At 36.3% G+C, this 27,429-nt stretch overlaps 1 protein-coding gene across 1 annotated transcript; it reads left to right on the top strand.

Moving 5' to 3' along the window:
* The first annotated feature begins 9,242 nt into the window (after window positions 1-9,242).
* LOC129761998 (protein singles bar) lies at window positions 9,243-25,632 on the top strand. The gene is made up of 3 exons (XM_055759918.1): window positions 9,243-9,793; window positions 25,179-25,331; window positions 25,393-25,632. The coding sequence occupies exons 1-3, from the start codon at window positions 9,437-9,439 to the stop codon at window positions 25,468-25,470; spliced, it is 588 nt and encodes a 195-aa protein (XP_055615893.1). The 5' UTR covers window positions 9,243-9,436; the 3' UTR covers window positions 25,471-25,632.
* The last annotated feature ends 1,797 nt before the right edge of the window (window positions 25,633-27,429 follow it).

Here is a 27,429-nt window from a genome sequence, read left to right as displayed (position 1 = left end):
TTTGCACACTAGAAAACACCATCATAATTGAATTTCAGCTGCAGTTTTATTTACACTTGTACATTTTGGAACAAAAACGTTATAGCATGTTCTCCAAAAATTTCTGGCTTCCCTTCTAATGGAAAAGACTATTTGAGGTTATGGGAGTGTTCGACAAATGGGATACGAGATGTAAAATAACAGAATCTAAAAATGTATTATTCATGTAATATTTTAGTGTATCAGGACCCCGGATGATTGAAGAACTGTTAAAACATTATATCATGCGTTGTTATACAATAATTCATCAAAGTCATCAAATAACACCCCAGAAGAATCTAATGCTAAGCATTATACAGAACTACTACAAGGTCATATATTTGATAGAATGGTTCATTTATGTCTTGTCTAGAGGAGTCATTGTTGTTTTTGGGCATCAAAAAAGTTTTTTCATGAGACAACATTTTCGAAATATTCTCTTATTCACGCTGAGTGAGGGTGAGAATGAGTAAAAATAATCCAATACACTCATTGATAGCAACTCTCCCAATTCAACGCTCTTTACATAACCCCTGGACGTGAATTGGGGATAAATTCTTCGCACGTATAAGGAGAAATGTGTTTCCTCAGCGACAACTTTGCTGCAGCCACATTTTCCTGGAACGATGAAACCGCTAATCGAATGCCGAAAAAATAATCAAAAGATCAACTTGATTTCTGGATTCAAAAAATTTGCCATTTATGCGATTACTGTGGAGCATCTGACATGTTCCATGTTCTTCAGAAAAAAAAAATTGAGGACAGTTTCTAGGAATTCCTCAACTCGAAACGAGAGAAAGCGACGAAAGGAGCTGGATATCCATCCAGGATACGGCATCACGGCAGAAGACATCGTCAAGAGCAGTATTGAGAAATATCTTCATATATAATCATTTCCATCGCACTTCTAGGGTGATTGACACTATTTTTACAACTCAAATAATCATCTAAAACGCTCACATGTTGTCAAATTAATTTCATCATTTTGAAAAATTGATTTTTAAACATTATCCTTAAAAGAAAACAATTTTCATTACTTCGACGCATTGTCATTGTAGTGACGTAGGGTTCAAAACTTCATGAAATAATTCATTTAGTTCGCCTGTGATAACATACACTCATGTACACAGATCTGTATAAGGTACACCGGGGCAAGTTGAAACGGTTTTTGAAAAGTTCAATTTGAAAGTTATCCTCAAAATTCATTAAATCACCAAATTGAAATCTGAAGATTCAGACTGGATGTTTCGAAAGATATAAAATTTTAAAATCTTCAGTTTTCATATGTATTGTTTCAATTTGTCCCGTAGAGCGAGGTAAATTGAAACGCGAACTATTATGAGTTCAATCTGCGGTTTTGCTTCTCGAAATATCTACAACCGATTCATGAAACACTAAATCGAAGGAATTACATATAAGCAAGTGGAAAAAGGGGTTTCGATACACGTAAAATGGACTATACATACTAGGAATTCATATATGAAACAATAACGTCAAGAATACTATTTCAGACGCCTTAATGTCAAAGACTCGGATTGCGTTAAGGCATTCCAGTATTCTGGAAATGGCTGGGTTGAAAGGTAATGGTGGGTTGAAAGGTAATGTTATATAAAATATATCTCGTCAATCCATCATTCTTATTAAAAGTTATTGCTTCCGTTTTTACTTACCCGGGTTTCAACTTGCCGCGGTGTACCTTATATAATCTGTGTATAATGTGTATAATGGTAGAGGTGGCGGCAATGACCTCCTCCTACGACTCAAATTTCTGCCCAGCGAGTCACTTTTTCAAGTTTGGAAACAATAAAAGTCGCACGGGGCCAAATCTGTAGAATATCGTAGTGCAATTCGACCAATTTGGCCGTGGCCAAATTCCATTTTTTCATTCATTCCATTTTTCTAAAAGCCGCGGACACGGCCGCTTCCACACACGGTCAAAACAAAACTACGAGTCCGATTCGGCTGAAATTTTGACAGTAGACGTTTACGAGAATGTAAGTAATCTCTCTTGCGATACTGACATCATCGGGCCATAAGACTGAGTACTTATCGGACCGCTCTCGTATGTCTGTATCCGCATGCATTTTTGTACTCCGGATTGTGTTTTCCTAACACGGACGGCAAATGTGGGTACGGACAAAACACTCATTAAATCAAGAACAATACAAATCAATACAAACAAATGATGACGTCAATCTTACGGTTATATCCTAGATATAACCCACCCATTTTTTCACTCAAGTAAAACTATACTATACAACTATTTTTAATTATGATGCGTTCTTAGACACTTTGCAAGTCTTTTATTTTCCTCAGATACATTGCTGTATAATATAATAAAATTGATCCTTTTCACTCTCATGTAGTGATAAGAAAAACATGAAATGGTCACATTTCTACTTCATGTTTGAAAAAAAAAAAGTCACAGGAGGGTTGTGTCCGAGACACGACCGCATAGTTGACGTAGGATTCCGTTAGGCTATCTGTTGATTTTGGATATGTTTGAAGAATTACATCGTCCAATCCTTTGATAATGATTTGGTCGCTCTGAAAAGGGCCGTTTTGTCTAGTTGTTGGGTATTGTTTGTTCACTCCACCAGTGTTTACCGAGTGATGATGACAGAAGGATGGTAAACAGTCGTTGAATAGTGCGTATCAGATAAAAGATACTGAAGTGGAACGAGATATGATGAAAACCGCCCTCTGTGATCCTAGACGAGATGCCTCCTGTGTTATGTATGGATGAAATAAAGAAAAACAAACTCACCAATGTAATATAAGATAATTACCAATACCGAACACAAATATCAATTTTTCTCATCAGTAAAAACATGTTACTATAATATAGAGAAAACATATCTGAAATGGAAAAGGTAATTTTCTTTTATAATTTTTTACTTTCTAAGTGTTTATTCACCCAATGCGAATTTCAATTGGACTAACAACAACTAATACTATATGTAGAGTATATGGAAAATCACTTTTTCTGATGTTTCTTCACTTTTCCAATTTTTCTCGCCGTAAAAACTTTTCTTGAGTGAACATGAACACAACAAAACAGACAGCTTAAACCAAACGACCCGTTCTCGAGCGCTTGGTATTTATTTATGAAAATTGAAATAAATCGTTTCATATGTGAAGTAATTTTTAACACAACTGCTACCATATATAATTTTTCACTTACACTTGTGCTAAATTTTTCACAATATACGATCGGACATTGATATGAAATTTCACGAGGCAACCAACATGAAAGTTCCAAATTCAAATTTAATTTGCTAGAATGAATCGTATCACTCACCTTACTTTGCGAGGGTTTGATTGGCACCACCACGACGAGCTAAACGACGGATAGCGGGTGTGATTCGATGCGATGCAATGCACTTCGCTCCTCTGCCTCCTTTGCCGCATCCAATTGTTGATGTAAAGAGGAGCGCACCAGCAATGCACACTAGATTTAATTCGATGCTCTCCTTTGCTTCCTCTTCTTTGCTCCCTTTTCCGCACCGCATCCATCGTTGGTTGCCGATGGCTTCCTCTCCTTTGCCGCACCGTATGGTGTTGGTTGATTTGTAGAGCACTGCACCCTAGAAGCCCAGATGTTTGCCGATCTGAGCGTTGAACGAGAATGAGAAATCCAAAAATGCTACCGTCCTTTTATATCAGTTGGTATGTGAGAAATAGGCGCCCCCACTCGCTCGCCATGCAAATATTTGACTCATCGAGGAACGAAAGAAGCGAAGCAGACGGAAAAGAAATGACGTCAATTTCGACCAATCAGTACCGTTTGGATAGGGGTTGAGATTTTTCAATTGTTCGATAGTTAATTACATGATATATATTATTTTATTCAAGGTGAAAAATTGTTATAGAGTGCTGCAATGTTTTGATGTAAAAATCTCATCAATCCGTCATGAAATGACTGAGCAATAAGCGTTTGAAATTGGACATTTTTCACGATGCGATCGATATTCGTTTTTCAATTTGTACCCCAATATGTTCCCGAAAGACGTAATCCTACGTCAAAAACAAACAAAAAATCTTCAATTCAGACGTTGCAAAATTGAGTGTACAGTTCAAGTTTTTCTTGAAAAGAAAATTTTATTTCAGAAATCTCCTACTCTTCGATATGGCCCCCCTTGACATCCAGCACTGTCTGCAAGCGCAGAGGCGAGAATTTTGATCACTGTGAACGGAATGCTCTCCCAGATCTCCTTAATCGTCGTTTCGAGTTCTGCTTCGTTCCCTGGATTTTTAATCTTCAGACATATCTTGATTCCTCACCATAGATGCTCAGTAGTGTTAAAATCCGGTGATTACGGTGGTGTTTAGAGTTGATTGAGACATTATAGAGTAGGCACTCCCGCACGATTCAGTTTGCTTCGAGTCATTATCCTGTTGAAAGTAGTAATCACGAAAGAGACCCAATTTTTGCACGGGACACTGCCATCTTGTCCATCGCCGACCCGATAAACTCCGTGGTTCCAGTTCCAGAAGCCGCCATCGTACCATACATCATCTGACTGTCGCCGCCGTGTTTTACTGTGTGTGTGAACCAAATGCTGAACCTGGAGCATCGATCCTGGTTTCCTGCACACGATCTGTCTTCCATCCGATTCGAAGAGATTGGTTTCCGGCTCATACGTATAAAAGACCTTGTTCCAGAACTCCTTAGGTCTGTTCACACATGCATTAGCAAACTGTAGTCGTTTTTTTTCCATTATCACTTTTGAAATGAAATACTTTTCACGGACAACAACACCTGTCAGATTGTTCCCGTGTGCTGCTCGCCGGGCAGTGTCTGTGCTGACAGGCCTTCCGATGATGCCGGCTACTTCGGTAGTCAATGTAGGAATGTTTGTTTTAGGGTTCTTTCGAAATGTTCGCACAATTACTCATTCATTATCAGAAGATGGAATACGTTTGTGTCTTCTAGCCGGTAGATTTTCCATGGTTCCTTCGTATTTCCGCTTGTTTATGATTTTCTTTGCTGAATAGTGGGTTCTTCCGAGTATAGCTGCTATTTCGTGCAATGTCTTTCCATGACAATTCACACTACTTATCATTGTACGCGTAACAATATCTATTCCTTTCCTCTAACTTGCCATTTTGATAATAAACTTTTCCAAACATCAATAAACCAACAAGAACCAACACTGCCCAAGCAGTGATTAAGTGTTGACACCAGTCACTGACGAAAAAAAGTACGCTAATTCGCAAAGATTTTACTTACAAGGCTAATTCGGAGAAATTTAAGGTGTACACTCAATTTCGCGATGCCTAGAGCAGAGATTGTTTTCAATTTTGACGTAGGACTACGTCTTTCATTTCTATACTGGTTTGTAAGTTCAAACTTTCGAAAACGAAAGCGTTACGCCGGAGAACGAGATTTTGAGCGTTAATAGCTCCTAAACAACTGAACGAAATAGTATTATAAACAATTCATTCGACAGATAAAATGTCTACGTGTTATATGCTTGTTACTTTTTGATCCAAAAATTTGTTTCAATAGCCCTAAAATTACCTTCAAAACAGGCTATTGAAATCATACCAATCGGTATGTAAGCGAGTGCCGCTCGGAAATCCACTCAGTTATAATTGCGCAACGATTGAGGTACGATCGCTGGAATGGATGAATGTTTCCCTAACACAGACTTCAAAACCATGGAGCCAGGGGAAATCGGCATTGCAAAATAGATGTAAGCAGTAGAGATGGGCAAAACGGTTCACTTTGATGAACCGTTCAGTGACCAGCCGTTCACTTAAGTGAACTAGTTCTTTTGAGCAATTCACTCACTCTTTCGTACATTAGAGGGATATGCCAAAGCAAGTATAAAAAATGTTAGATGTTGTGTAGGACTGTTCTGTTCATTCATAAAATGCTGTTTGTTAGCGAATGTCCGAATTCTGTTGAAAATATCTTAGCAGAATAGAAAATCAAACTATGATTTTTAAATTTTGATTTAGTGTGAGCCATGATTCAGTCTTTTCAGTACAAACTAGCATTGCGTTGCTTTTCTTGCGATGTTTTACAATAGCTGCTATAGCAAAACTGTACCAAAACGCGAACGACTTTCTCGAAATTATCGAGCACAATATGATATAATATAAAAACATTTCATGACGGCGCCAGTGGTTGTATGGTTAGCGTAACAGCCTCACAATCCGATCGGCCTGGGTTCAATCCCAGCTGGCGTCGTTGGGATTTTCTGAGGCGAAAAATCTCTGGTTACGTCTTCCTTCGGAGCGGAAGTAAAAGAAGTTGGCCCGGCTCATGAGTTGTTGAGTCTGATAGGTAGGAACAGGTGGAGTCGCCTCCCTGATGTCGGTGATTGGCACTAAAGTGGCGGAAATAGGCCGACGAAAAATAAGCGAAGATAAAAAAAAAAAAAAAAAAACATTTCATTTCAGCGACGAAAATTTTTATTTGCTGTTGAAAAAGACTGTTTGAATCGCTTCACTTTCAGTGTTTTTTTTGGTGAGGTAGATTTGCATATCTCACTGAAATCCCTCAACTTAAAAATATGAAATTCAAACTTTTTTGATAAATAATCGAACGATTTAATTTAAGAACCACCGTATCCTGAAATATTACGTTTTATTACGGAAACGACAACACCGACATCTTATCTTTGTTATTTCATGGGTCTATCGTTTGTTTCCATTCGTTAATTGGATGACTGTTGCAGCAGCATTCAGCTATCACTCGTTCGCTCGCCTCCCTCTTATACACCGATCACCACACACAGTTTGTTCTGAACTGTATGCACAGTTCCGCCAGCGGTCTTCGTACACAGTTCGTTCTGAACTGATTAAGCAGTTCATGTGAACTGTTGCCCAGTGAAAAAGAACGACCGTTCGTTCACTCTTTTTGGTGAACTAGTTCTTTTGAACAGTTCATGAACGGTTTGCCCATCTCTAGTAAGCAGTGGATACTTCTGTACTCGCTTGCGTATCTGGAAATCGGAATGTTTCCCTAACACAGACCTCAAAACCATGGAGCCAGGGGAAATTGGCCTAGCAAATTAGATGCAAGCAGCGAGTACTTTTGTATTCGTTTGCGTTTCTGCAAATTGGAATGTTTTCCTAACACAGACTTCAAAGCCATGGAGCCTGAGGGAAATCAACATTGCAAAACAGATTCAAGCTGCGGGTACTTTTGTACTCGCTTGCGTTCCTGGAAATCGGAATGTTTCCCTGCTTCAAAACCATGGAACCAGGGGAAATCGGCATAGCGAATTAGATGCAAGAAGTGGGTACTTTTGTACTCGTTTGCGTTTCTGCAAATCGGAATGTTTCCCTAACCCAGATTTCAAAACCATGGAACCAGGGGAAATATTTTTTTGGCATAAAAAAAAAGTCTTAGAGGCGAATGAACTGCAAAGTTTAAAGCCTCTTAAAACAAAGAATCAATCAATCAATAGAAAATTAGATGCAAGCAGCGAGTACTATTGTACTCGGATTGACTATGGATTTGATATGGTATGATACGGTGTAGTGGATATAATCAAAGTGGATATTTTTAGAGGCGAATGAACTGCGAAGTTTAAAGCCTCTTAAAAACAAAGAAAGAAGAAGAAGTGGATATTATATTACATATCGAAGAAATCACATTTATAAAAGCAGAGTTATAAAATTATTTCTTTACGAATGCTGCAATCGATCATCGTTATTGGGAAGTAGGAATTGTTGGGAAGGCGGTCTTATTTTCGCTGTGTAATTCCGCGGAGGAAACCATTTCTTCTCAAGCGTTAATAATTCTGCTCCGGATCAACCATGATTCCATTTGTCGGGGCTTGGGGAGTGGGTATTATTTGCGCTGGGTATTACCGAGGAGGAATGGATTCCCCCTTTGAACGTGAATAATTCTTTTCCGGCTAAACGAAGTGGTATGATGATCACTTTATTCGAAAGATGAAACGTCTATGATTTATATGCTTGTTACTTATTGATTGCTGAGTAAACGTTAGTCCTACGTCCACCTTGCGGTTATAAAAAATATATAAGCCACTTCTAGTTTTTAGGAATAAACAATTAGCAGAAAACTTTCACGGAATTTTATTGCATGTACAGCTAGTTAAATATGTGAATAATTAATATGCATCAAAAGAATCAATGTATCCGAAATATTTTATACCAAATAAATGGAAAGTATCGTCAAGTAGCATTTGTACACTCAATTTTGCGGTTGACTGTATGTCGGATATGTAAAACGGGTTAGGCAAAACGAGCTATTTTAATAGAATGATGGAATTATAATATTATAATATAAGTTCAAAAGTTTTAAGTTAGTGAGCAATGAAAAACTATAGTGTCAAAAATATTCCCGCATTACTGTGTTGCATTTTTCTTTCCTCTATATTTTTGAAAATGATTCTAATTATCACACAGTTAAGAATGTTAAATACATAACTATCTAAAATCATAACACATTCAATTTCATTTTATCTATTTGTAACGGATGCCACACCGTGATTGAATGAGTTTGACAACTATCAAATGAAGTACACGGCAACAGGAAATAAACATCAACACATTAAAAACATATATCAACGATCGTCAAGAAGCGGGATGAGGTAAGACGGGTGTTAAAAATCCAAACCAAAACAAAAGAAAAGCCGAAGCAGTCCATGACCTCCAGGAAGCGCGTGAACTTCGTATCTCCTAAATGTGTGGCAAACATATGCTCACAAAATGGTTAGACTCCCTGCAGACTGATAAACATAAACACGGTGACAGCGGAGGGAGGAAATCAACCGTGAAGCCGGCCTACTGCGCTGCGTTAATGACGAGCGCCAAACCGTGCGTATATTACTGCAGTGAAGATGATCCGTCGTGCGCACGTTACATACACACACGCACACGCGGTTATGATGTGCGCCACCATGTGGTCCCGTAGCATGCATCACGCCTAGACCGTGATTATAAGATCCTTGCTCTTCGAGAAGATAAAAAGTGCTAGAATTGATGCATTTACGGGTGATATTTTAAGATGCGCGTGGAATGTCTCGCTGGAAGGAAATTGCTGTCGGTCCATTTAAATTTTTCACGTTATTTCACGTTGAGTGAACGAGGGGCGGAGGATCACCATTGTCTGCGCACTCGAAGAGTGCGTTGAACTTGCAGTCGGCAAACCTCTCGTTTGGAAGACACACCACGAGGGAATAGGAAAACACACGAAAATGTAGGTGATCTTTTTGCTCTCCTGGGGTGCGCCTTCGTCTTATGCCAGAGGAAAATGCGACAGTCTGACGAAAACACTCGAATCGTGAGGAGGTCCACCGGTAGTTCTTGGCGATAGACAGTGATCGTGATCGTGAAAGTGAAAGCAGTGAAACAGCAGAAGCAAAAAAAAAAAGTCGACGCGTTCTAAAAATACAAACCGCTGTTGTTGTCGCAGACGACGACAACGGGAAAAATGCCCCCAACCGTAATACGAATGCCGGTTTCTTCCGCTGGAGCACGCGGTGGTGGAGGACATTTCAACGAGCCCCGGAACCGGGGCCTCCGGATCGGTTGCTGTCGGGTTTGTACGTGTTTGAATCTGGAGTTTTTCATGTCCAAGAATGGGATCATGAAAATCTTCGAAATCATCCTCGGCTCGTTCTGCCAAACGCTGCTCGTTCAGTTTGGGATGGACTCGGCGAAGGATATCGGCGAGGCGTTCCATGGATTCCTCACGACGGTTTCGGCCTGTCTGTCGACGACGACGATCCTGCTCATTTGCTATGCCATCTCCTCGCGGACGTTCCATCTGGTGCGGCAGTCGATTTTCGTAAGTGTTGCAGAATAATTGATTTATGGATGATTTGGGAAATGTCTGGGAGCGAACGATTAGAGGCGAATGAACTGCAAACTTTAATGTCAAAAACAAAAAAAGAAGAAGAAGAAGAAGGGAGAACGATGGTTCATTGTACCTATTTGTTTTAACTTTTATACATTTCCACAAATAACTGTATCTCATCGTTTGAAACTAAGAGGAATAACTTGGAGATAGGAACCCAGTCAGCTCCATTCTATCGCTTTAGAACCTGTTTCAGTTGCAGCCTCGCTGTTTTGACAAAAAGTATTTTAACACTAGAAATAACGACATTTGTTATATACCTATTTCTACCAAACCGGTCATTTTGACCGGTATGATGTTTAGTTATCAAAATATAAATATTGAAAAAAAATGACAGAGAATAAAATATATTTCATTCTAATATTGCAAGTACATGATAAATCCATCTATTTGCATAAAATATAGTATTTTTATTTAGACATAAAAGACAAAAAAGTTAGAGAAACAAAGTGCAAAGTGCAAAGTGATTTTTGAAATACTGTAACTTCTTGAAAAATCAACGTATGAAGATGGGATGCATATCATTTTGAAGCTCAAACTTGGAAGCTCTTGTTTTGGAATATGTTATGAACCTATTTTCATTTGGGTGTATGTAGATGTAGTGGACAAAAATATCAGGAAGTAATAAAAAAATCGATTGCTTTTTGTTTTTTTAAACTTTTTGTAGGCTAACACAATGTTTTGCTAACCAACTCATTAACAAATCCAATCAAACAGTTTTCAGTTGATTCCTATAACATTCATATAGGACTTTTATATGCAAAGATATTTTTGTTTGAATGAAAAGTAACCCCTTATCTTTGATGATAAATAATTCAATAAATAATTGTCGCATCGCAAATGAAGAGGTGGTTTTGAAAACTCCAATAAATTCTGTATAGAGTTAATTTGTTGCTTTGACGAAAAAAAAAAATTTGAGTTTTTTGAATCAATTTTGAAAAAGTGTCAAAATTACGTTTTTATACTGTTTTATAAAATCTTCTGTAATTTTGCAAATATTGTTAGCAGGTAAATTTTTAGCATAGTGTATCCCCCCTCAACTCCTGTGAAAATTTCATATTGATATGTTTAGTCGTTTTTTCTAGCTTTTCTTTCGATCGATGTTTGGAGTAAATTAGAGCAACACTTCATCGCACACTGTACCAAAATTACAAAATGCTATGCGTACCCTTCAAACGAACGATTCGTAACTTCCGTTCTCATGCGTTTGTGGGTATGACGATCGTAAGGAGTGATGATATTCACACATATACTTACGTATTTTCACATATACACACACACACACTCTACCCCTCCGATTATTGCTTTGAAAATGCTGTTTATTTATATCCTTCCTGGAGTGCATTCAGCTTTTTGTGCAGGTAGTTCCATCAGGAGAAATTATAGTCATGTTGACGGTCATTCTCATCCAAAGATGACGACAGTATCAACATTCTTCTTAGTCTACGTAAATTGATTCTCTTCACTATTGCTCTTTGAGGAAACAAACATTTTTTCTAATGATTTGATCATCTATGTGTCAGATACTGGTCAAATTTCAGAATTTAATTTCATAAACATCTTGATTGATATCGGCAAAGTCTTCTCTCGAATCTGCTACGTCCTCTAAAACATTTTTGCATCTTTGGGTTGAGTTTTATAACTAGATAAAAAATAAATGATGGGTTATATCTAAGATATAACCGCAAGGTTGACGTGGGACTACCTTAGGTTAGCAATCATATGTTATTATTGATTAAATTTTTGATTGAATGAAACAATTTCCGAGTTCAATTGAACTTAATATATTTGCTTTGTGAGTAAAAAGTTTGTATGATGCCATGTAAGGTCAATTAATGCAATGTGATATATTGTGTTCTTCATTACAAGTAAATTTAGGACTGTCATCCTTTTACGTTTGGTATGATGGCATCTTTGTTTTGAAGTCTTTGTTAGGCAAACACATTTCAGTCGGAACAAAAATGCCCCCGATTTTCATGAATTTGCAATGCCAATTTCCCCAGGCACCTTGGTTTTGATGTCTGTATTGGGGAAACACATTTTAGTCGGAATACTGCGCAACTAATAATCGATGCGAACAAATAATTTACATCGATTCATCGAACCAAACCCAGAGAAAAAAAAACGTACGGTCGCTGCAGATTTATCCTGAAATTCAATCATTATCTTCAACGCTCCCCTAAACTCGTAAAAGAAGCTCAATCCCGCGAATTGAGATTCGTTAACCAGTTTAGGGGAGCGTAGAAGATAATGATTAGTTTTCAGGCAGAATGAACACTTTTTTGATTCCAGATGGCTTTCTAGCAAATGAGGAATATTAGTATAACTAATTATTTCTCTCAGTGTAACGATTAATCGATTATTTGGGGCAATTAATCGTATCGAACAACAAACTGCTGAAAAGTATTCGATTAGCTAATGAACGACTAATTTCAAAAATCGGGGATCACTACTTAAATGTATTTGCAATTCCAGTTTCCCTACGCTCCATGGATTTGAAGTCTGTGTTAGGAAAATACATTTCAGTCGGAACAAAAATACCCCCAACTTTCATGTACTTGTAATGCAGATTTCCCCAAGTCTGCTTGGTTTTGATGGCTGTGTTGGGGAAACCGTAAATCGGGTCAATCAAAACAAGGCAGGTAGGGCGTTTTGATAACGCTTAACATTTTACAGTTATTCAATTGTTTCTCGAATAAAAAATAACATTTTATTAATTGCGATAGAAGCGTAGAAATATTCCCTATCAATTGATGTAAACATCTTTCCGATCCAGTAAGAAATGTACGTGTTATAAGCATTCGGAATCTTTAATTTTTTCCTGCATGTTCTGTGTTTAGGTTTCCATTTTACCCCCATATACTCCGGTTAGACGTAGTCCCACGTCAAAATATATATTTAGAATATTTTTATTTTTTCCTCCAATATATTACAAATATACACAACTTACTTATACTGCAAACTACTATAACTGTTTTTTTTTCTTTCAACCCAATTGCCCACTATTTTGTGAGTATTTCAACTGCACTAATTTCAACATCACCTATTTCTACCGTATACAACAACTGTCAATGAGAAAATAAAATTGCATCACAATATATCACAAAATTCTAAAAATTTCCCAAATTTTGTGGTTTAGAAGCAGTAATTGTTCCGGAAATTTTGATTGGCTGGCACCGTAGTGGCAGATTGACGTTGTTTCCAAGCAATTTTGGAATTAGAAATATTAAAAGTCACGACCGGTAATTTTGACCGGTCGGTAGAAATAGGTATACCACATATGTTTATCAGAAAAATTGGAAGTGAGAGACCAAAAACATTTATTATATTGATCAATACATGAATTTAGAAAAAGTCATAACATCATTAAAAAATATAAAAATAAATTTCAATACAAAATCTTGCGAACAAATCATATAACTGGTCATTTTAACTGTTTGGTAGTTCTAGTGTTAATTATCACTGAGTTATCATCATGCTTTGAATTCTTATAAAGGGTGTGTCACGGAAAAAACGCTGTAGAAATTTAATTTTTAGGAATTATATCTTCAGCTTTCGCTTATAATCAGATAAGAGTGTATAGATCACGTTGGCCATGCTTCACTGTCAATTTTTCGTAAATTTGGAAAAATGTCGTCGAACGAAAAAGAGCGTCGTGAATTAATCCTGTGCACTCATTTCGAAAATCCGGAGTTGTCACATCGGGACATCGGTAAGATGCTGGGAATCGTCCAATCCACGGTCAGCAGAGTACTAAAACGATACTTCGAGAACCTAACCATCGACCGGAAGATGAAGAACGGCAAAAATGGATGCTCCGTCAGTGAAAAAGATCACAAGCGCGTAGTTAAGCAGTTTAGACGTGATCCGAGAAGTTCGGTCCGGGATGTCGCCAATAAGCTGAATTTGTCAAGTTCATTCGTTCAGCGGACCAAGCAGCGGGAGGGCCTGCGTACATACAAGGTTCAGAAGGCTCCTAACCGCCAAGAAAGACAAAACATGGTGGGGAAGACGCGAGCCCGGAAGCTGTACACCGAAATGCTGACGAAGCCGCATTGCCTGGTAATGGACGACGAAACCTACGTCAAAGCGGAATTTCGTCAGCTGCCGGGCCTGTTGTTCTTCTCCGCAGAGGACAAATTCAGCGTTCCGGAGGAGATTCGCAAGCAGAAACTATCCAAGTTTGCCAAAAAGTACATGGTGTGGCAAGCGATCTGCTCTTGCGGAAAGCGGAGCGCCCCCTTCGTGATGACCGACACGGTAAACGGGCAGGTTTACCTTAAGGAGTGCCTACTACCACTATTGAAGCAGCACGAGGGCCCGACCATCTTCTGGCCGGATCTCGCTTCGTGCCACTATTCAAAGGACGTGTTGGAGTGGTACGAAGCCAACGGGGTCACCTTCGTGCCAAAGGAAATGAACCCGCCCAACGCGCCGGAGCTTCGCCCAATAGAGAAATATTGGGCGATTATGAAGCAGGCCCTCCGGAAGAACCCAAAAGTTGTCAAATCGGAGGCGGACTTCAAGAGAAAATGGATTTCTGTTCAAAAAAAACTACAACCTGACGTTGTACAGAACCTTATGGACGGGGTAAAGTGGAAGGTGCGAGCATACGGGCTTGGGCTCGAAGTATGAATAAAAAGAAAATGCCAAAAGTTGTTTAATAGTTTTTATTTTACTGTCTAAAATTTTCAAAAGGATCGGTCTACTGGGCGAATTTCTATAGCGTTTTTTCCGTGATGCAATTTGATGTGACACACCCTTTATGGATTTTACTGCCCAAATAAATTATCTCCTGCGATGTCACTAACTTTCCTGTGAACCTTCATTTCTCAACATAGAATTAAAGGTGTTTTTGCCAATATTTTGTAGAATTGCCTTCCCGAATAACACGCCATGATTGTATGAGCACAAGTTATGGGAATTAAAAAAACATAAAGCTTGTTTAGCGATTCGCGTGTTCAGCATTAACGCTCCAAATCACACAGTCATGGAAGTCACCATGCTACAGAAATCCACTTATCTCAATCAAGCTTTTTCAGGTTCTAGTAGAAGAGCATTCCCAGCCACAATGACCTGCGAAATTTTGATCGTCTTTTTTTAATTTGAACAAAACGTTGCATACAAAATTGCATTAGAGATCCGAGGTGTGAATATTTTTTGAACCAAAAGTAATTTTTCAAAAAGACGCATGTATTTTAGCATGAACTTTGTTTTGAAAAATTGTAACCCAGAGACTACTGGTTCTGATTGTATAGAAAACGACAAGTTTCAAGTAATGAGTGCGCCTTTATGGAGATAATATACACTGAGAAATTAGATAATCAAATATGAAAAAAAAATGAGTGGGTTATATCTATGATATAAACGCAAGGTTGACGTGGAACTACCTTAGCTTAGCAATCATTCGTTTGTATTGATTAAATTCTTGATTGAATGAAACAGTTTCCAAATTCAATTGAGTTCAATATATTTGCTCTGTGAGTGAAAAAAATGAACAAATGCCATGTAAAGTCAATTCATTTATTGTGATTGATTGTTCTTCGTTACAAGTAAATTTAATGACGGACCTTTTACGTTTGGTATGATGACTAGAACAAAATATATGTACGGAAGAATTATCAAACGTTTGATGAACCAGCCTAAGGCTGAAAATCTTTCCAATAAAGACAAAAAAAAAATATCAAACCATTATTTTATTTTACATTTCCCTCTGAAGTTTACATCCCAAAAGTGTACATACTTCTCGAATCTCGAATTTGCTTGAAACTGGGAAGTTCATTCGCTTCTAGTGTCTGCACGATTTTCCCAGGTTCCTAAGTTTAGAAGATCATGTTAGGACAGACATATTCCACTCTGCACAAAGGCAAGCGAGGACAAAAGTACTCGCAGTTTGCATTTATTTGCAGAGCCGATTTCCCCAGAAACCTCGGTTTTGAAGTCTGAGTTAGGGAAACACATTACAATCGGAACAAAAATACCCCCGATTTGTACGAATTCGCAATGCCGATTTCCCCACGCTCCATGGATTTGAAGTCTGTGTTAGGGAAACACATTCCAGTCGGAACAAAAATACCCCCGACTTGCATGAATTTGAAATACCGATTTCGACAGGCACCTTGGTTTAGAAATCTCTATTAGGGAACACATTTCGGTGGGAACAAAAGCTCCCCCTACTTTCGTGTGTTCTTCTTCTTCTTTTTGGCTTTAAGAGGGTTTAAACTTTTCAGTTCATTCGTCTCTAGGCTCTTTCGTGTGTTTGCAATGCCGATTTCGCTGCTTGGTTTTAAAGTCTGTGTTAGGGAACATTTTTCGATGAGAACAAAAGTCCCCCTACTTTCATGTATTTGCAATGCCGATTTCCCCAAGGCTGCTTGGTTTTGATGGCTGTGTTAGGGAAACCGTAAATCGGGCCAATCAAAACGATGCAGTTAGGGCGTTTAGATAACGCCTAATATTTTACAGTTATTCAATTGTTTATCTAATGAAAAACAACATTTTGTTAGTTGCGACAGATGCGTAGAAATATTCCCTATCAAGTGATGCAAACATCTCTCCTATCCAGTACGAAATGTTCGAGCTATAAGCATTCGACATCTTTCATTTTCTCCTGCATGTTCTGTGTTTAGGTTTTCATTTTACCCTCCATATATTCCGGTTAGACGTAGTCCCACGTCAAAATAAGACACTCAAAGTCATAGCCAACATTTTTCTCTAATTTGCAGGATGGGGAAATTGCAGGAATTTGTTTTTTCGAAGATCATCTTTTGATACTTTTTTTGTACTACTTCAAGAAAAAATGTATTCCGATGATGGAATATGATCCACGTGGTTTTTTTTCAAACAACGAAGCAAAACGAAGTAAACTTCGTTAAAGCTTCTGTTTAGAAGATATTTAACACGTTGAGCCCCACGTCAGTCCCTATTGACCGACACTGAGCTTATAGTTAGGAGAGCGCTAATCTCTGGAACTGACAGTTACAAGGTAAGAAAATAGACAAAATATTTTATAATGAAATATTTTAAAATTTATAACATAAAAAATATCCGGAAGCTGGGACCAACACTTATATTGTGCAATTATTTTCCGTTTCTCCTGTAACCTCTAGTTTTGTTTTTTATCGCAAAATATTAGAGACCCGTACTTTTTATTTTTATATTAGAGTGCAAATTCCCATTTTAGGGTTATGAGCAATTCCAAATGAAATCGACAAATGACAAAACATGAGAATTTTTTTATTCGAATGAAAGTTTGTATTCCGTTCGGGTTGGAGGAAATATGAGTTTTCCACAGCACTTGGGAATGTAGCTTTTGAAAAGGACGTTTCGATTTTAGCAAGACAAATCTTTGATAATTTATATCTCAAAAACTATGAGCCCTACCGAAATAGTGTCTTAGAAAGAGTTATAGAGTATTGATGCCAAACGTGAAAAAAATATACACTGAATAAAAAATTTAGCAATTTTTTATTTAAAAAAAAATAAATTTGCAATATCTAAAATACATATTTTTAATTTTTTTTAAATTTTTTTTCATATAAAATAGAAGTCATGTAGAAAAGTTAAAAAAAGGGGTACAAGATGTTAAAACTATTTTTGACAAAGTTTGTGGAACATCGATTTTTTACGAATTTTCGAAACTTCGTATTTTCTGGCTTTTTTTTTCATTTCGATATTGAAAATTCAATTCAACAACTCAAAAAATCCAAACAATAAAAAATTAAAAATTTGAAAAATTTAAACCAAAAAAACTATGAAATAGATTCTACAAAATTATAAAGTTTGAAAAAATGACAAAAATTAAAAAGTCTTAAAAACAAAAATAAACAATGATCTACAAATTCAAAATTTTCAAAAATTAAAGTTAGAAATTGGAAACAGACATTAAAAAAAATCAAAATCACAGATAAAGAAAAAAAATTTAACAATTCTAATCTAAATTAGAATTTCTAAAAATCTATTTTCTAAAATAGAATCTAAAAATCTAAAATGTAAAACCTTCAACTCTTAAAAGATAGATTCAATTATGAAACAATTAGAACTATAATGAAAATTTCAAATGGTCAAAAATATTTTAAAAATCAACAGAATAAAATAAACAAAAACTTTGAAAATAAGTACTTAGAAATTGAAAAAAAAAAGCTACTCAAAATTCATAAAATGTAAATAATTTTAGGAATGCAAAGAAAATCTCAAACTAATAAAAATATTCCAAAACATATAAAATGATAGATTATGAAATTTAATTTTTTTTTTGAATTTTTAATAATGAAAAATTATTGATTTTTTTAAATTTTAATAAAAATTTCAAAAATCTCTACATTTTTAAGAATTTAAAAAATTAAAAACATAATTCAAAGTAACCAAAAAATCCTAATTTTCATATTTTTGATTTAAAAAAAAAACAAATAAATGAAGTAGTAAAAAGAAAATAAAAAATCACGCATCATCAAGCATCAAATTTGTAAACGAATATTTTTTCCATAAAAAATCGAAGTTGAATTGAATGTAATCAAAAACTAAAAAAACTCAAAGAATTCAAAAACAGTCCAGTTAATTGAAAGAAATCTAAGAACAAAAAAAATAATTAAGAATTCGTTGATCTAAAATAAACGAAAATAAAAAGAAGAATGAGTTTAAAAAAATAACAAATTGAAAAAAAACAACAAAGTCCAAAAAATTGAAGAAGAAACAAATTGAGATTTAAAAAAAAATGTTTTACTTTTTTCGATTTCCCAATTAAATATTTTCGAAAATTCAAAACATCAGGAAATTACTTTTTTACAGTCTTTTTAGTGAACAAAAAAAATTTATTTATTTTTCCAATTCATTTATTTGTAAGGCTCAATCGCATGTGCTTTGCGGAGCCACTAATTCATGATTTGTTTTTACAGAATTTCAACTTAAATCTATGTTTAGTAGGTTTCGACCGATTACTCGTGGTTTACTCGAGGTTAGAGGGGCAACAAGAACAAAAAAAATAAAAAACCAAAGAACTTGAGAGAATTTAAACATACCAAAAATCTAAAAAGTTCGACAAATTCATAAAACTCAAAGAAGTCCACAAAAAAATTTGAAAAAATCGCAGAATTAGAAAAAACCTTCGATTTTTCAAAAATTCAATGATTGTATTTTTAAGTAAAAAACAACGTGTACATAAAATAAAAAAAAACAACAAGTTCCAAAAAATTGAAGAAGAAACAAATTGCGAATTCAAAAAAAATGTTTTTACTTTATTCGATTTCCCAGTTCAAAATTTTGGAAAATTCAAAACTCCTGGAACTTACCTTTTTTATAGTTTTTTTAGTAAACAAAAAAAAATAAAAAACCAAAGAACTTGAGAGAATTGAAACATACAAAAAATCTAAAAAGTTCGACAAATTCATAAAACTCAAAGAAGTTTACAAAAAAAATTAGAAACTCGCAGAATTAGAAAAAAAGCTTCGATGTTTCAAAAATTCAATGATTGTATTTTTAAGTAAAAAACAATGTGTACATAAAATCAAAGAAAAAAACAACAAGATACAAAAAATTGAAGAAGAAACAAATTGAGAATTAGAAAAAAAGTTTTTACTTTTTTCAATTTCCCAATTAAAAATTTTGGAAAATTCAAAACTTCTGGAACTTACTTTTTCTTTACGGGTTTTTTTAAGTAAATGAAAAAATTAAAAAACCAGAGAACTTGAGAGAATGTATACACACACAAAATCTAAAAAGTTCGACAAATTCATAAAACTCAAAGAAATCCACAAAAAAATTTAAAAATTCGCGGATTTAGAAAGAAACCTTCGATGTTTCAACAATTCAATGATTTTTTTAAGTAAATAAAAAAATTAAAAAACCAAAGAACTTGAGAGAATTTATACACACACCAAATCTAAAAAGTTCGACAAATTCGTAAAACTCAAAGAAATCCACAAAAAAATTTAAAAATTCGCGGATTTAGAAAGAAACCTTCGATGTTTCAACAATTCAATGATTTTTTTAAGTAAATAAAAAAATTAAAAAACCAAAGAACTTGAGAGAATTTATACACACACCAAATCTAAAAAGTTCGACAAATTCATAAAACTCAAAGAAATCCACAAAAAAATTTAAAAATTCGCGGATTTAGAAAGAAACTTTCGATGTTTCAAAAATTCAATGATTGTATTTCTAAGTAAAAAAAGACTGGTGGGTAATGTCGGGGACATAACCGGAGTGACGTAGGACTATACAAAGGGGACAGCTTTTGTTAAATATATATTTTAAATATATTGTTTTATTTTATTCTCCTACGTGAATACCTACCTATCTACCTGAAAAATGGATTAGTTTACTGTTTACTCTTTATGAATATGTTGATAGTTCTGAAAAGAACCTTTGGTGTTGTGTTTTTGTTATCACTCGATATTCCCATCTTGTTCGGTTAAACCTTCCTGTTTAGCTATTGCGTTTGCCACTCGCCACAGCTTTCACAGTTGGAAAATTTCTTCCCATCCAGCTTGTGACATGTTGTGCAGTAAATTACATTTAATGCGACGTGCCGGAGAAACACTTTGCCACTCACTGAAACTAATTGTTGCCTTGATGAGCGCCGAACCGAAGCTGCTCTGTTCTTGATGCGGGTTTTCTGATTGTCGTGAGCAGCTTTGCAAGCCAACTCGAGCACTCCGACGGTCAAAACTCTATAATCGCTGTTAAGTATACTGGTGCTCCGGCACCAATCCGTTCGGCCTAGTTACCCTTGCGGAGCAATCAGTGAATGCGACCAACAGGGAACTGGAGACCTGCACGGTTCGAGTGAGACTTTGCCTTTCCCTTAACTTGTCCTCCTTTGTTACGTCCACGATGCCGATGCCGTACAACCACACGGGTTTACGGTTTGAAAGAAAATAAGATATTTTTTGGGGTCCGCGTGTTTTATACTCTAGCGGTACACACTCACAGGATAGAGACAAATCGGCAGACTCAGCCAGAGGGGCGAGTCCAACGAGACGAACGAATGAGCGTTAAAAGGGAGCGATGGCAAAAAAATACATTCATTACGATTTGTTCGCTCGTTCACATGCAGGCCAAAAAGGGTCCTTTTCAGGATCACAAAATTATCTTCAATCTAAAGAGTTTATTGTTTTGTTATCACTCGATATCCCCATCTTGTTCGGCTAAACCTTGCTGTTTAGCGATTTGTTGCCACTCGCCACAGCTTTCACAGTTGGAAAATTTCTTCCCATCCAGCTTGTGACATATTTTACAGTAAATTACATTCAATGGCACGTCGCATTACCACCACTAAGTATCGGATTGGAGGTAATTTTAACCTGTAATTGAACATTTGCGATGACAGTGGTACAGTGTCAACTTTCAATGTGGGATCATAATTTGGACCCCGAACTCTATGTTTACAAAAATGTCCAAATAAATATGTCGCATTACAGGTCCGTCCAATTAGCTAAATGTAGAGATAAGTGTAAATTACTGTACTTTCAATCTAGAAGCAATTTAAGAATTGGTGGAAATCAATAAGCTCAGAACAACTGCCAAATTCACATACTCATCATATCCTGGCAAACAAATTATGAAAAAATCAATTTGTGTTTTATTATTATTTTGGATATTGTTTTAGAAAGCATTGAACTGTATTTCCTAAACTCTTTTTTGGGAGGTTTAATGGCCCTGAAAAGCGCCTTGTTTTATGGAATGGTTCCAATTTAGAAAACTTAGTACTCGTGGTTTTGAAAAAAAAACCATTTCGAACGCCCTCGATGCCGCCTTGTTCTGGATTTGCCATCAAAGCAGTTTGTATAAAGAACAAACTTTTTTCTTCTGCTACCTGAAGCCGTTTTGCGATTGCGTTTGCCACTCGCCACTCGCTGCAACTGCCTGTTATCTTGATGTCCACCGAACCGAATGTGTTCTGTTCCGAATGCGGGTTTTCTTATCGTCGCGAGCAGCTTTACCAGCAAACTCGATCACATCGGCGGCCGAAACTATATAACGCCGGCTAGGTGGACTGGTGCACTGGTACTAACGCGCTCGGCCTAGATTCCCTTGCGGGGAACTCCAGATCAACACGGTTCGAGCGGGATTTTGCCTTTCCCTTCATTTTCCTCCTTTACCATGTCCAGACATGGCTTCTTGGGTTGGTTTGTTGATGTGTTGTGATGCGAAACGATGTGGTGTACGGCTTGAATGAGAATGATCGTTACGGCAGCGGAGCGGGGATTTTTAAGCTGACTGGCTGGTAGAGAATTACGCATGTGTGAGACTGCGACCAATTTTTTATTTAATTTTTTTATTAATTCGTTTATTTTTGCAGGCTCAGTAACTTAAGTTTAAAGAAGCCGAATTCGACTGCGACCAATGTTTCGTTCATTTTTTTCTTTTTCCTTTCCAATCGTGCTTCATTCTATTTCGCTGCTGCTCTGGCCCGTTTTGGCCGGTACGATTTGAGGAGCACAAAATGGACCAATCAAAAATGGGCACATAGTGCATTTTGACAATGCTTGATATTTCACAATTATTGAATTATTTATCTCAAGAAAAATGAAATGTTATTCGTTATGACAGATGCGTAGATATATTTCCTATCAATTGATGCGAAAACCTTTGCGATCTATTGAGAAATGCTCGAGTTATAAGCGTTCCAAATCTTGCATTTTTTCCTACTTGTTCAGTGCCTAGATTTCCATTTCACCCCCTATATCTTCCGGTTAGACGTAGTCCTACGTCAAAACTACGTGTACATACATTTTTTCAATTAAAAAAACTAATTATTGTTTTCACAATTAATTGAATTTGTTTCGATTTTATTTTTTGATAAAATTCCCCAAAACAAAAAAAAACAATTTCAAAAAATTTATTTATTTTTTTAAGTTTTTACAACAAATCTACACTTCTCAAGATTTGAAAGATGAGAGAATTTTTAGAAATACAAAAACACTTCCTTCAAGGATCATGATCAATGCAGATTCTTAGCATCAAAAACAAAATGAGTGAGTATAGAGAAACCATGAAACATGTGAACTATAAAAAACAAATACAATCAATGATTACGAAAATGAAATACAATTGTTCAAGTGTAATTTTTTCCAGAAAAAACAGCGCATTGGTTTCAATTTGGTTTATCGACCATCCGATTCGGGCCAACATTTCAAGGGTTACGAATTTTTGAAAAATTCTTTTTTGGGTAAAAGTTGATTATTTTAACTATCCTAAAATGAAAATGGGCACTTTGATAAAACCATCTAAAAATACGGGTCGAATTATTTGCGATGAGGAACAAAACTACAATTTTTTTACGAAAATTTGAAATTTAATTGGGATATGTGACTTCCTATCCACATATTATGTGGAAACTTTGAGAGGGGTTGGGGGGATATTTGCAAATGATATGTAATTGGATTGCATAGCTTTGAATTCGTAATTCAAAAATGTATTTCGACGCATGAAAAAACTGTTTACTCATGACTTATCATGTCAAGAGAGCGGAAAAAAATGTGGCGTCGTTTGCTGTCCCTATCGGTTGCAGCGTCCCTATTGAAATACCCGTATTGAAATACTTCGTAAAACCGATTTCCCCAGGCTCCTTGGTTAAGAAATTCGTGTTAGAGAAAAGGTGGCCGTACACTGTTTGCCCGGAGTTCAAATATTTGATATTTTTTGACAGATAAAGTTTGATTTGATATTTGTACAAACACTATTTTGTTTGCCACTCTTCAATTTTCAACAGTAGTAAACAATATCAAACACCGAACATGGAAAAAAATCAACTGAAATATTCAAGGTAACCTAACAATGTACCGACAGGTTCGAAGAACAGACTGAAAAAATATTTTAGGCATCCAATAATTGAATATTTGCTTGTCGTGTTTTGTGTACAATATATTTGATCAGTACACGTTGACCAAATTTTATCTGTCAAAAAGAGTCAAATATTTGGCTTCGGTCAAACAGTGTATGAGCACCCAAACACATTCATTCCGGTATGGATATACCGTTCTGAATCATATTTCGGATACTTTGTTCTAATATCTTGAAATGCTTAATGCACTGATGATATAACTATCAAATTAATACCACAATTGCTTTTTTAGAGTAATCCCTTGGTTCCACTATCATTCTACATGAGAACTACATTTGAATTATAACGTAATCGGCAGAAATCTTACAACACTACCCATCATCGTTTGCGTTTGACGTTTCCTTACCGTGAGCACGTAGAATTTACCCGTTCATAAGTATTTAAATTTCTCCCGTGTTTCATCAGTTCTCATCGTATTCATCGATCATCGATCATCAACAGTTTACTGTGATTGCTTGGTAAGTGTTTCGCAGTTGACCATAAAATATAATCAAGTGTAATGTAATTTTCACCCAAAAAATTACAAAATAAAGTGTCCGATATTTGAATTCAATCTGTCCGAAATTTGATTTAGTGTCCGAAGTTTGATTCTTATTCGCTTCATTTGAAAAGCATTTTATTCGATGATTTTTTTATGTTTTCAATCAAATAGGTACTAAAGTAGAAAGCTTAAAAGCATATTGAACTAATTTTCTAAAAATATCAACCAAATAATACCTGTGCATAAAGTTGAGATCTGTTTTCTGCATCATATGCCTTAAGCGTCCGAAATATGATTCTGAACGGTATCCTTTGTGGACAGGAGTGCCTCCGGCTTGCATGCATTTGAAATGCCTATTTCCCCAGACTGCATGGATCTGAAGTCTGTGTTGGGGAAACTGTTTTCCGTTGCTTCGCTGGTTGCTCCTTTTGGTCGGTACAATTTGAGGAGCCTAAATCGGGCCAATCAAATTGTGGAAGTAAGTGCGCTTGGGCAATGCTTATCATTTCACATTTATTCAATTGTTTATCTCAAGAAAAAAGTATTTTTTATTTTTTTTATTCAAATGATGCAAACATTTTTTTTTTGATCTATTAAGAAATGCTCGAGTAATAAGTATTCAAAATCTTTCATTTTTTCCTACATGTTCCGTGTTTAAATTTTCATTTGACCCACCATATATTCCTGTTAGACGTAGTCTTACGTCAAAATTAATCTAGGATTATACTGCATGCAGTCAATCTATAGATTTAGAGTTGAAAAATGCATCTCCTATCACGGGTTCTAATATGAGCTATGTTTTATGGGAATGCAATAATGTGGTAGAAGTTTTATAGCTATAAAAGTCAACAAACAATATTTGCTTCGGAACATGTATTGATTCGGTTTGTTTTAAAGGAATGGAGAAGCATCCAATAGATTTGAAATGGAATTACATTACAGAAAGCAACATTATCACATAAATAGTTTTCAACAATATCTTCATCTTCCAGGAAGTGGTATACAATGGAATATCGTGCTTCATGTACCTCAGCGCATCCTCCTACATGGGGTTCGCGGTCAACGTGTGGCTGTATCCCAAATTCCTTCTGTTCAAAAATACCGGTGGAATACACAGCGCCTATCCCGCCATGACGGCAGTTTATGTAAGCTTCCTGACCGTCAAAAGCTGGATATATTTTAAACCGTTTGTTTGTTATCTTTCAGTACATGGGAACGATCGTGGGGCTCGTCTACGGAATGGATGCATTCGTGGCGTATCGATACTTGAAGGGATACTCGTAGGGATGCTTCTCTCACATTCGAAGTGGACTCTAAGACTCTAAGTGCTGTATTTATTTCCTATTCTCTAAGAATTAAAACGTGTGCAATATTAGGATAGTGTAAAAATAAGCTTAAATTTTTTGACGATAATAAAACAATAGAAACAAACGTCAAAATGACGTTTCCCACACGCACGTCACGCTCATCCAGCGCCAGTGGGCACTTGTTACATCACAGAACCCTTTCACTTTCGTTGTTATCTCACACCTATCGACAGCACGTGCGGCCCATTATGAGCCTCCGCCGCTAAAATTAACGGCGTGAGGACAATTTGCTCGGAACGAACTGTCATTAGAATCAATTAGCCTGACGGTTAGCAACCTAAAGTGGAACCAACCCCTTGGCGATGTAAAATACACGACGACGATGGCGACGTCTCCACGAGGACACCCGTTAATGTAGTTATTAACTACGGGTGACGGAATAAGAGGCTGAGATAAGCTCCACCTAAACCAACCAAACCGAATCGTGTGCCATTTCGATGTCCCACGATCGATGAGCTGTCATCCGACCAGTTTCCGGCGATGGCGGATTGCGCGAATTAAGTTGCTGTTATTATTGTTTCAACATGATGCATGCAAAATGGTTTGGTCTGGCGGTCATCGAACGGCGAATACGACAAGATCTGCGTTGTTTTGTTTTGCAGACAAAAGGGGGGAAACTGGTCGCATATTTGCGCACCTTCGTGTCCAACGACGACGACGACGACGGTAAGGAAGTGCAGCTCGAACCGTCAGGGGGAAGTCCTTGTCGTGATTGATGGTGGATATTCCGATATTAAATCGATTGGATTGAGACGCTCGGTGCTAAAAGAAGAGGAGATTTTTTTTTGTTCATCGCGACTTGCTGTGAAATGTCTTGTTTTGTTCTTCTGCGTGTATATTGCTGCGAATTTGATAGTTCGGGTTTAATTCTGTTTACGATCGTGAGGTGAAATATAATGCTGTAATTATCGAATACTTTTCCCAACGATGAGTCGTTCAAGTTGAAACTAATCACTAATCACACGATGTGCGGCAACCGCAAAACCGCAAAAGTTTGGTCTTACATTTAAATAAGCAATTAAAGACCGACACGAAACGAATCGAAACTTATGACGTTGCGGCAGCCGCACGAATGACTCTCACGCACTTCCAGATAATATCAGTGGATCGTTTTGTTTGAGTATTGTTGATCGGAATTTCTGAATGAGATTGCATTTTCATGAGCGCCAATTTGAAACAGAAAAATCAGTAAATTTCAATGAAATTTTGAACAATGCTCACCCTGTGAACGATACTTACGTAGAACTGAAAAATAGATAGCCTACATTTGTCATTCCAGCCGGCAATTGTTAATCGGTTATTACAAAAAAAAAATCCCACAGTCGAAATAAATTATTTTGCCCCTCCTATGCATAATCCCGGGTTAATGCTAACGTAGCTACTATTGCTACTGTTATGTAATGTAAGATTCATTTTCTGTTTCCAATATTTTTGGATTAGTCAAATACACATATTTTTATAGTGAGTAAATTAAATTTTTGTAACGTACGAAATTAATCTATAACAATAAAATATTTTCTTTATTTTGAAAATATGTATAATGTTAATCATTGTCCAAAAATGTTGAAAATAAAAAAAAAGATCTTCTTTAGAAGCTAGGTTATGTCCTAACAAAAGGAAGCAGAGATTTTGTACTTGTCACATAAATATACCATTGTCGTTGTTTCTTGTTCATCAAATGTTCGTCTTTTTAGATAAACATTACGAAGATATTATTAGTTTCACACAATGCGAAAAATTTCATTAACTAATCAATCAACGGGGAGCGAGAAACTGAACAACTTATCTAGTGTGACTGTCAAAGTTAGTTGTCATTACCTCAACATATGAAGTCCGAAGTCGAAGTGAAATATAATAAACTTTATAATGACCGCAT

The sequence above is a fragment of the Toxorhynchites rutilus genome, chromosome 1 (genome assembly GCF_029784135.1).
Source record: "Toxorhynchites rutilus septentrionalis strain SRP chromosome 1, ASM2978413v1, whole genome shotgun sequence".
Taxonomy (NCBI): domain Eukaryota; kingdom Metazoa; phylum Arthropoda; class Insecta; order Diptera; family Culicidae; genus Toxorhynchites; species Toxorhynchites rutilus.
The sequence above is the reverse complement of the archived record's forward strand: the minus strand, read 5'-3'. Positions and strand labels throughout refer to the sequence as shown.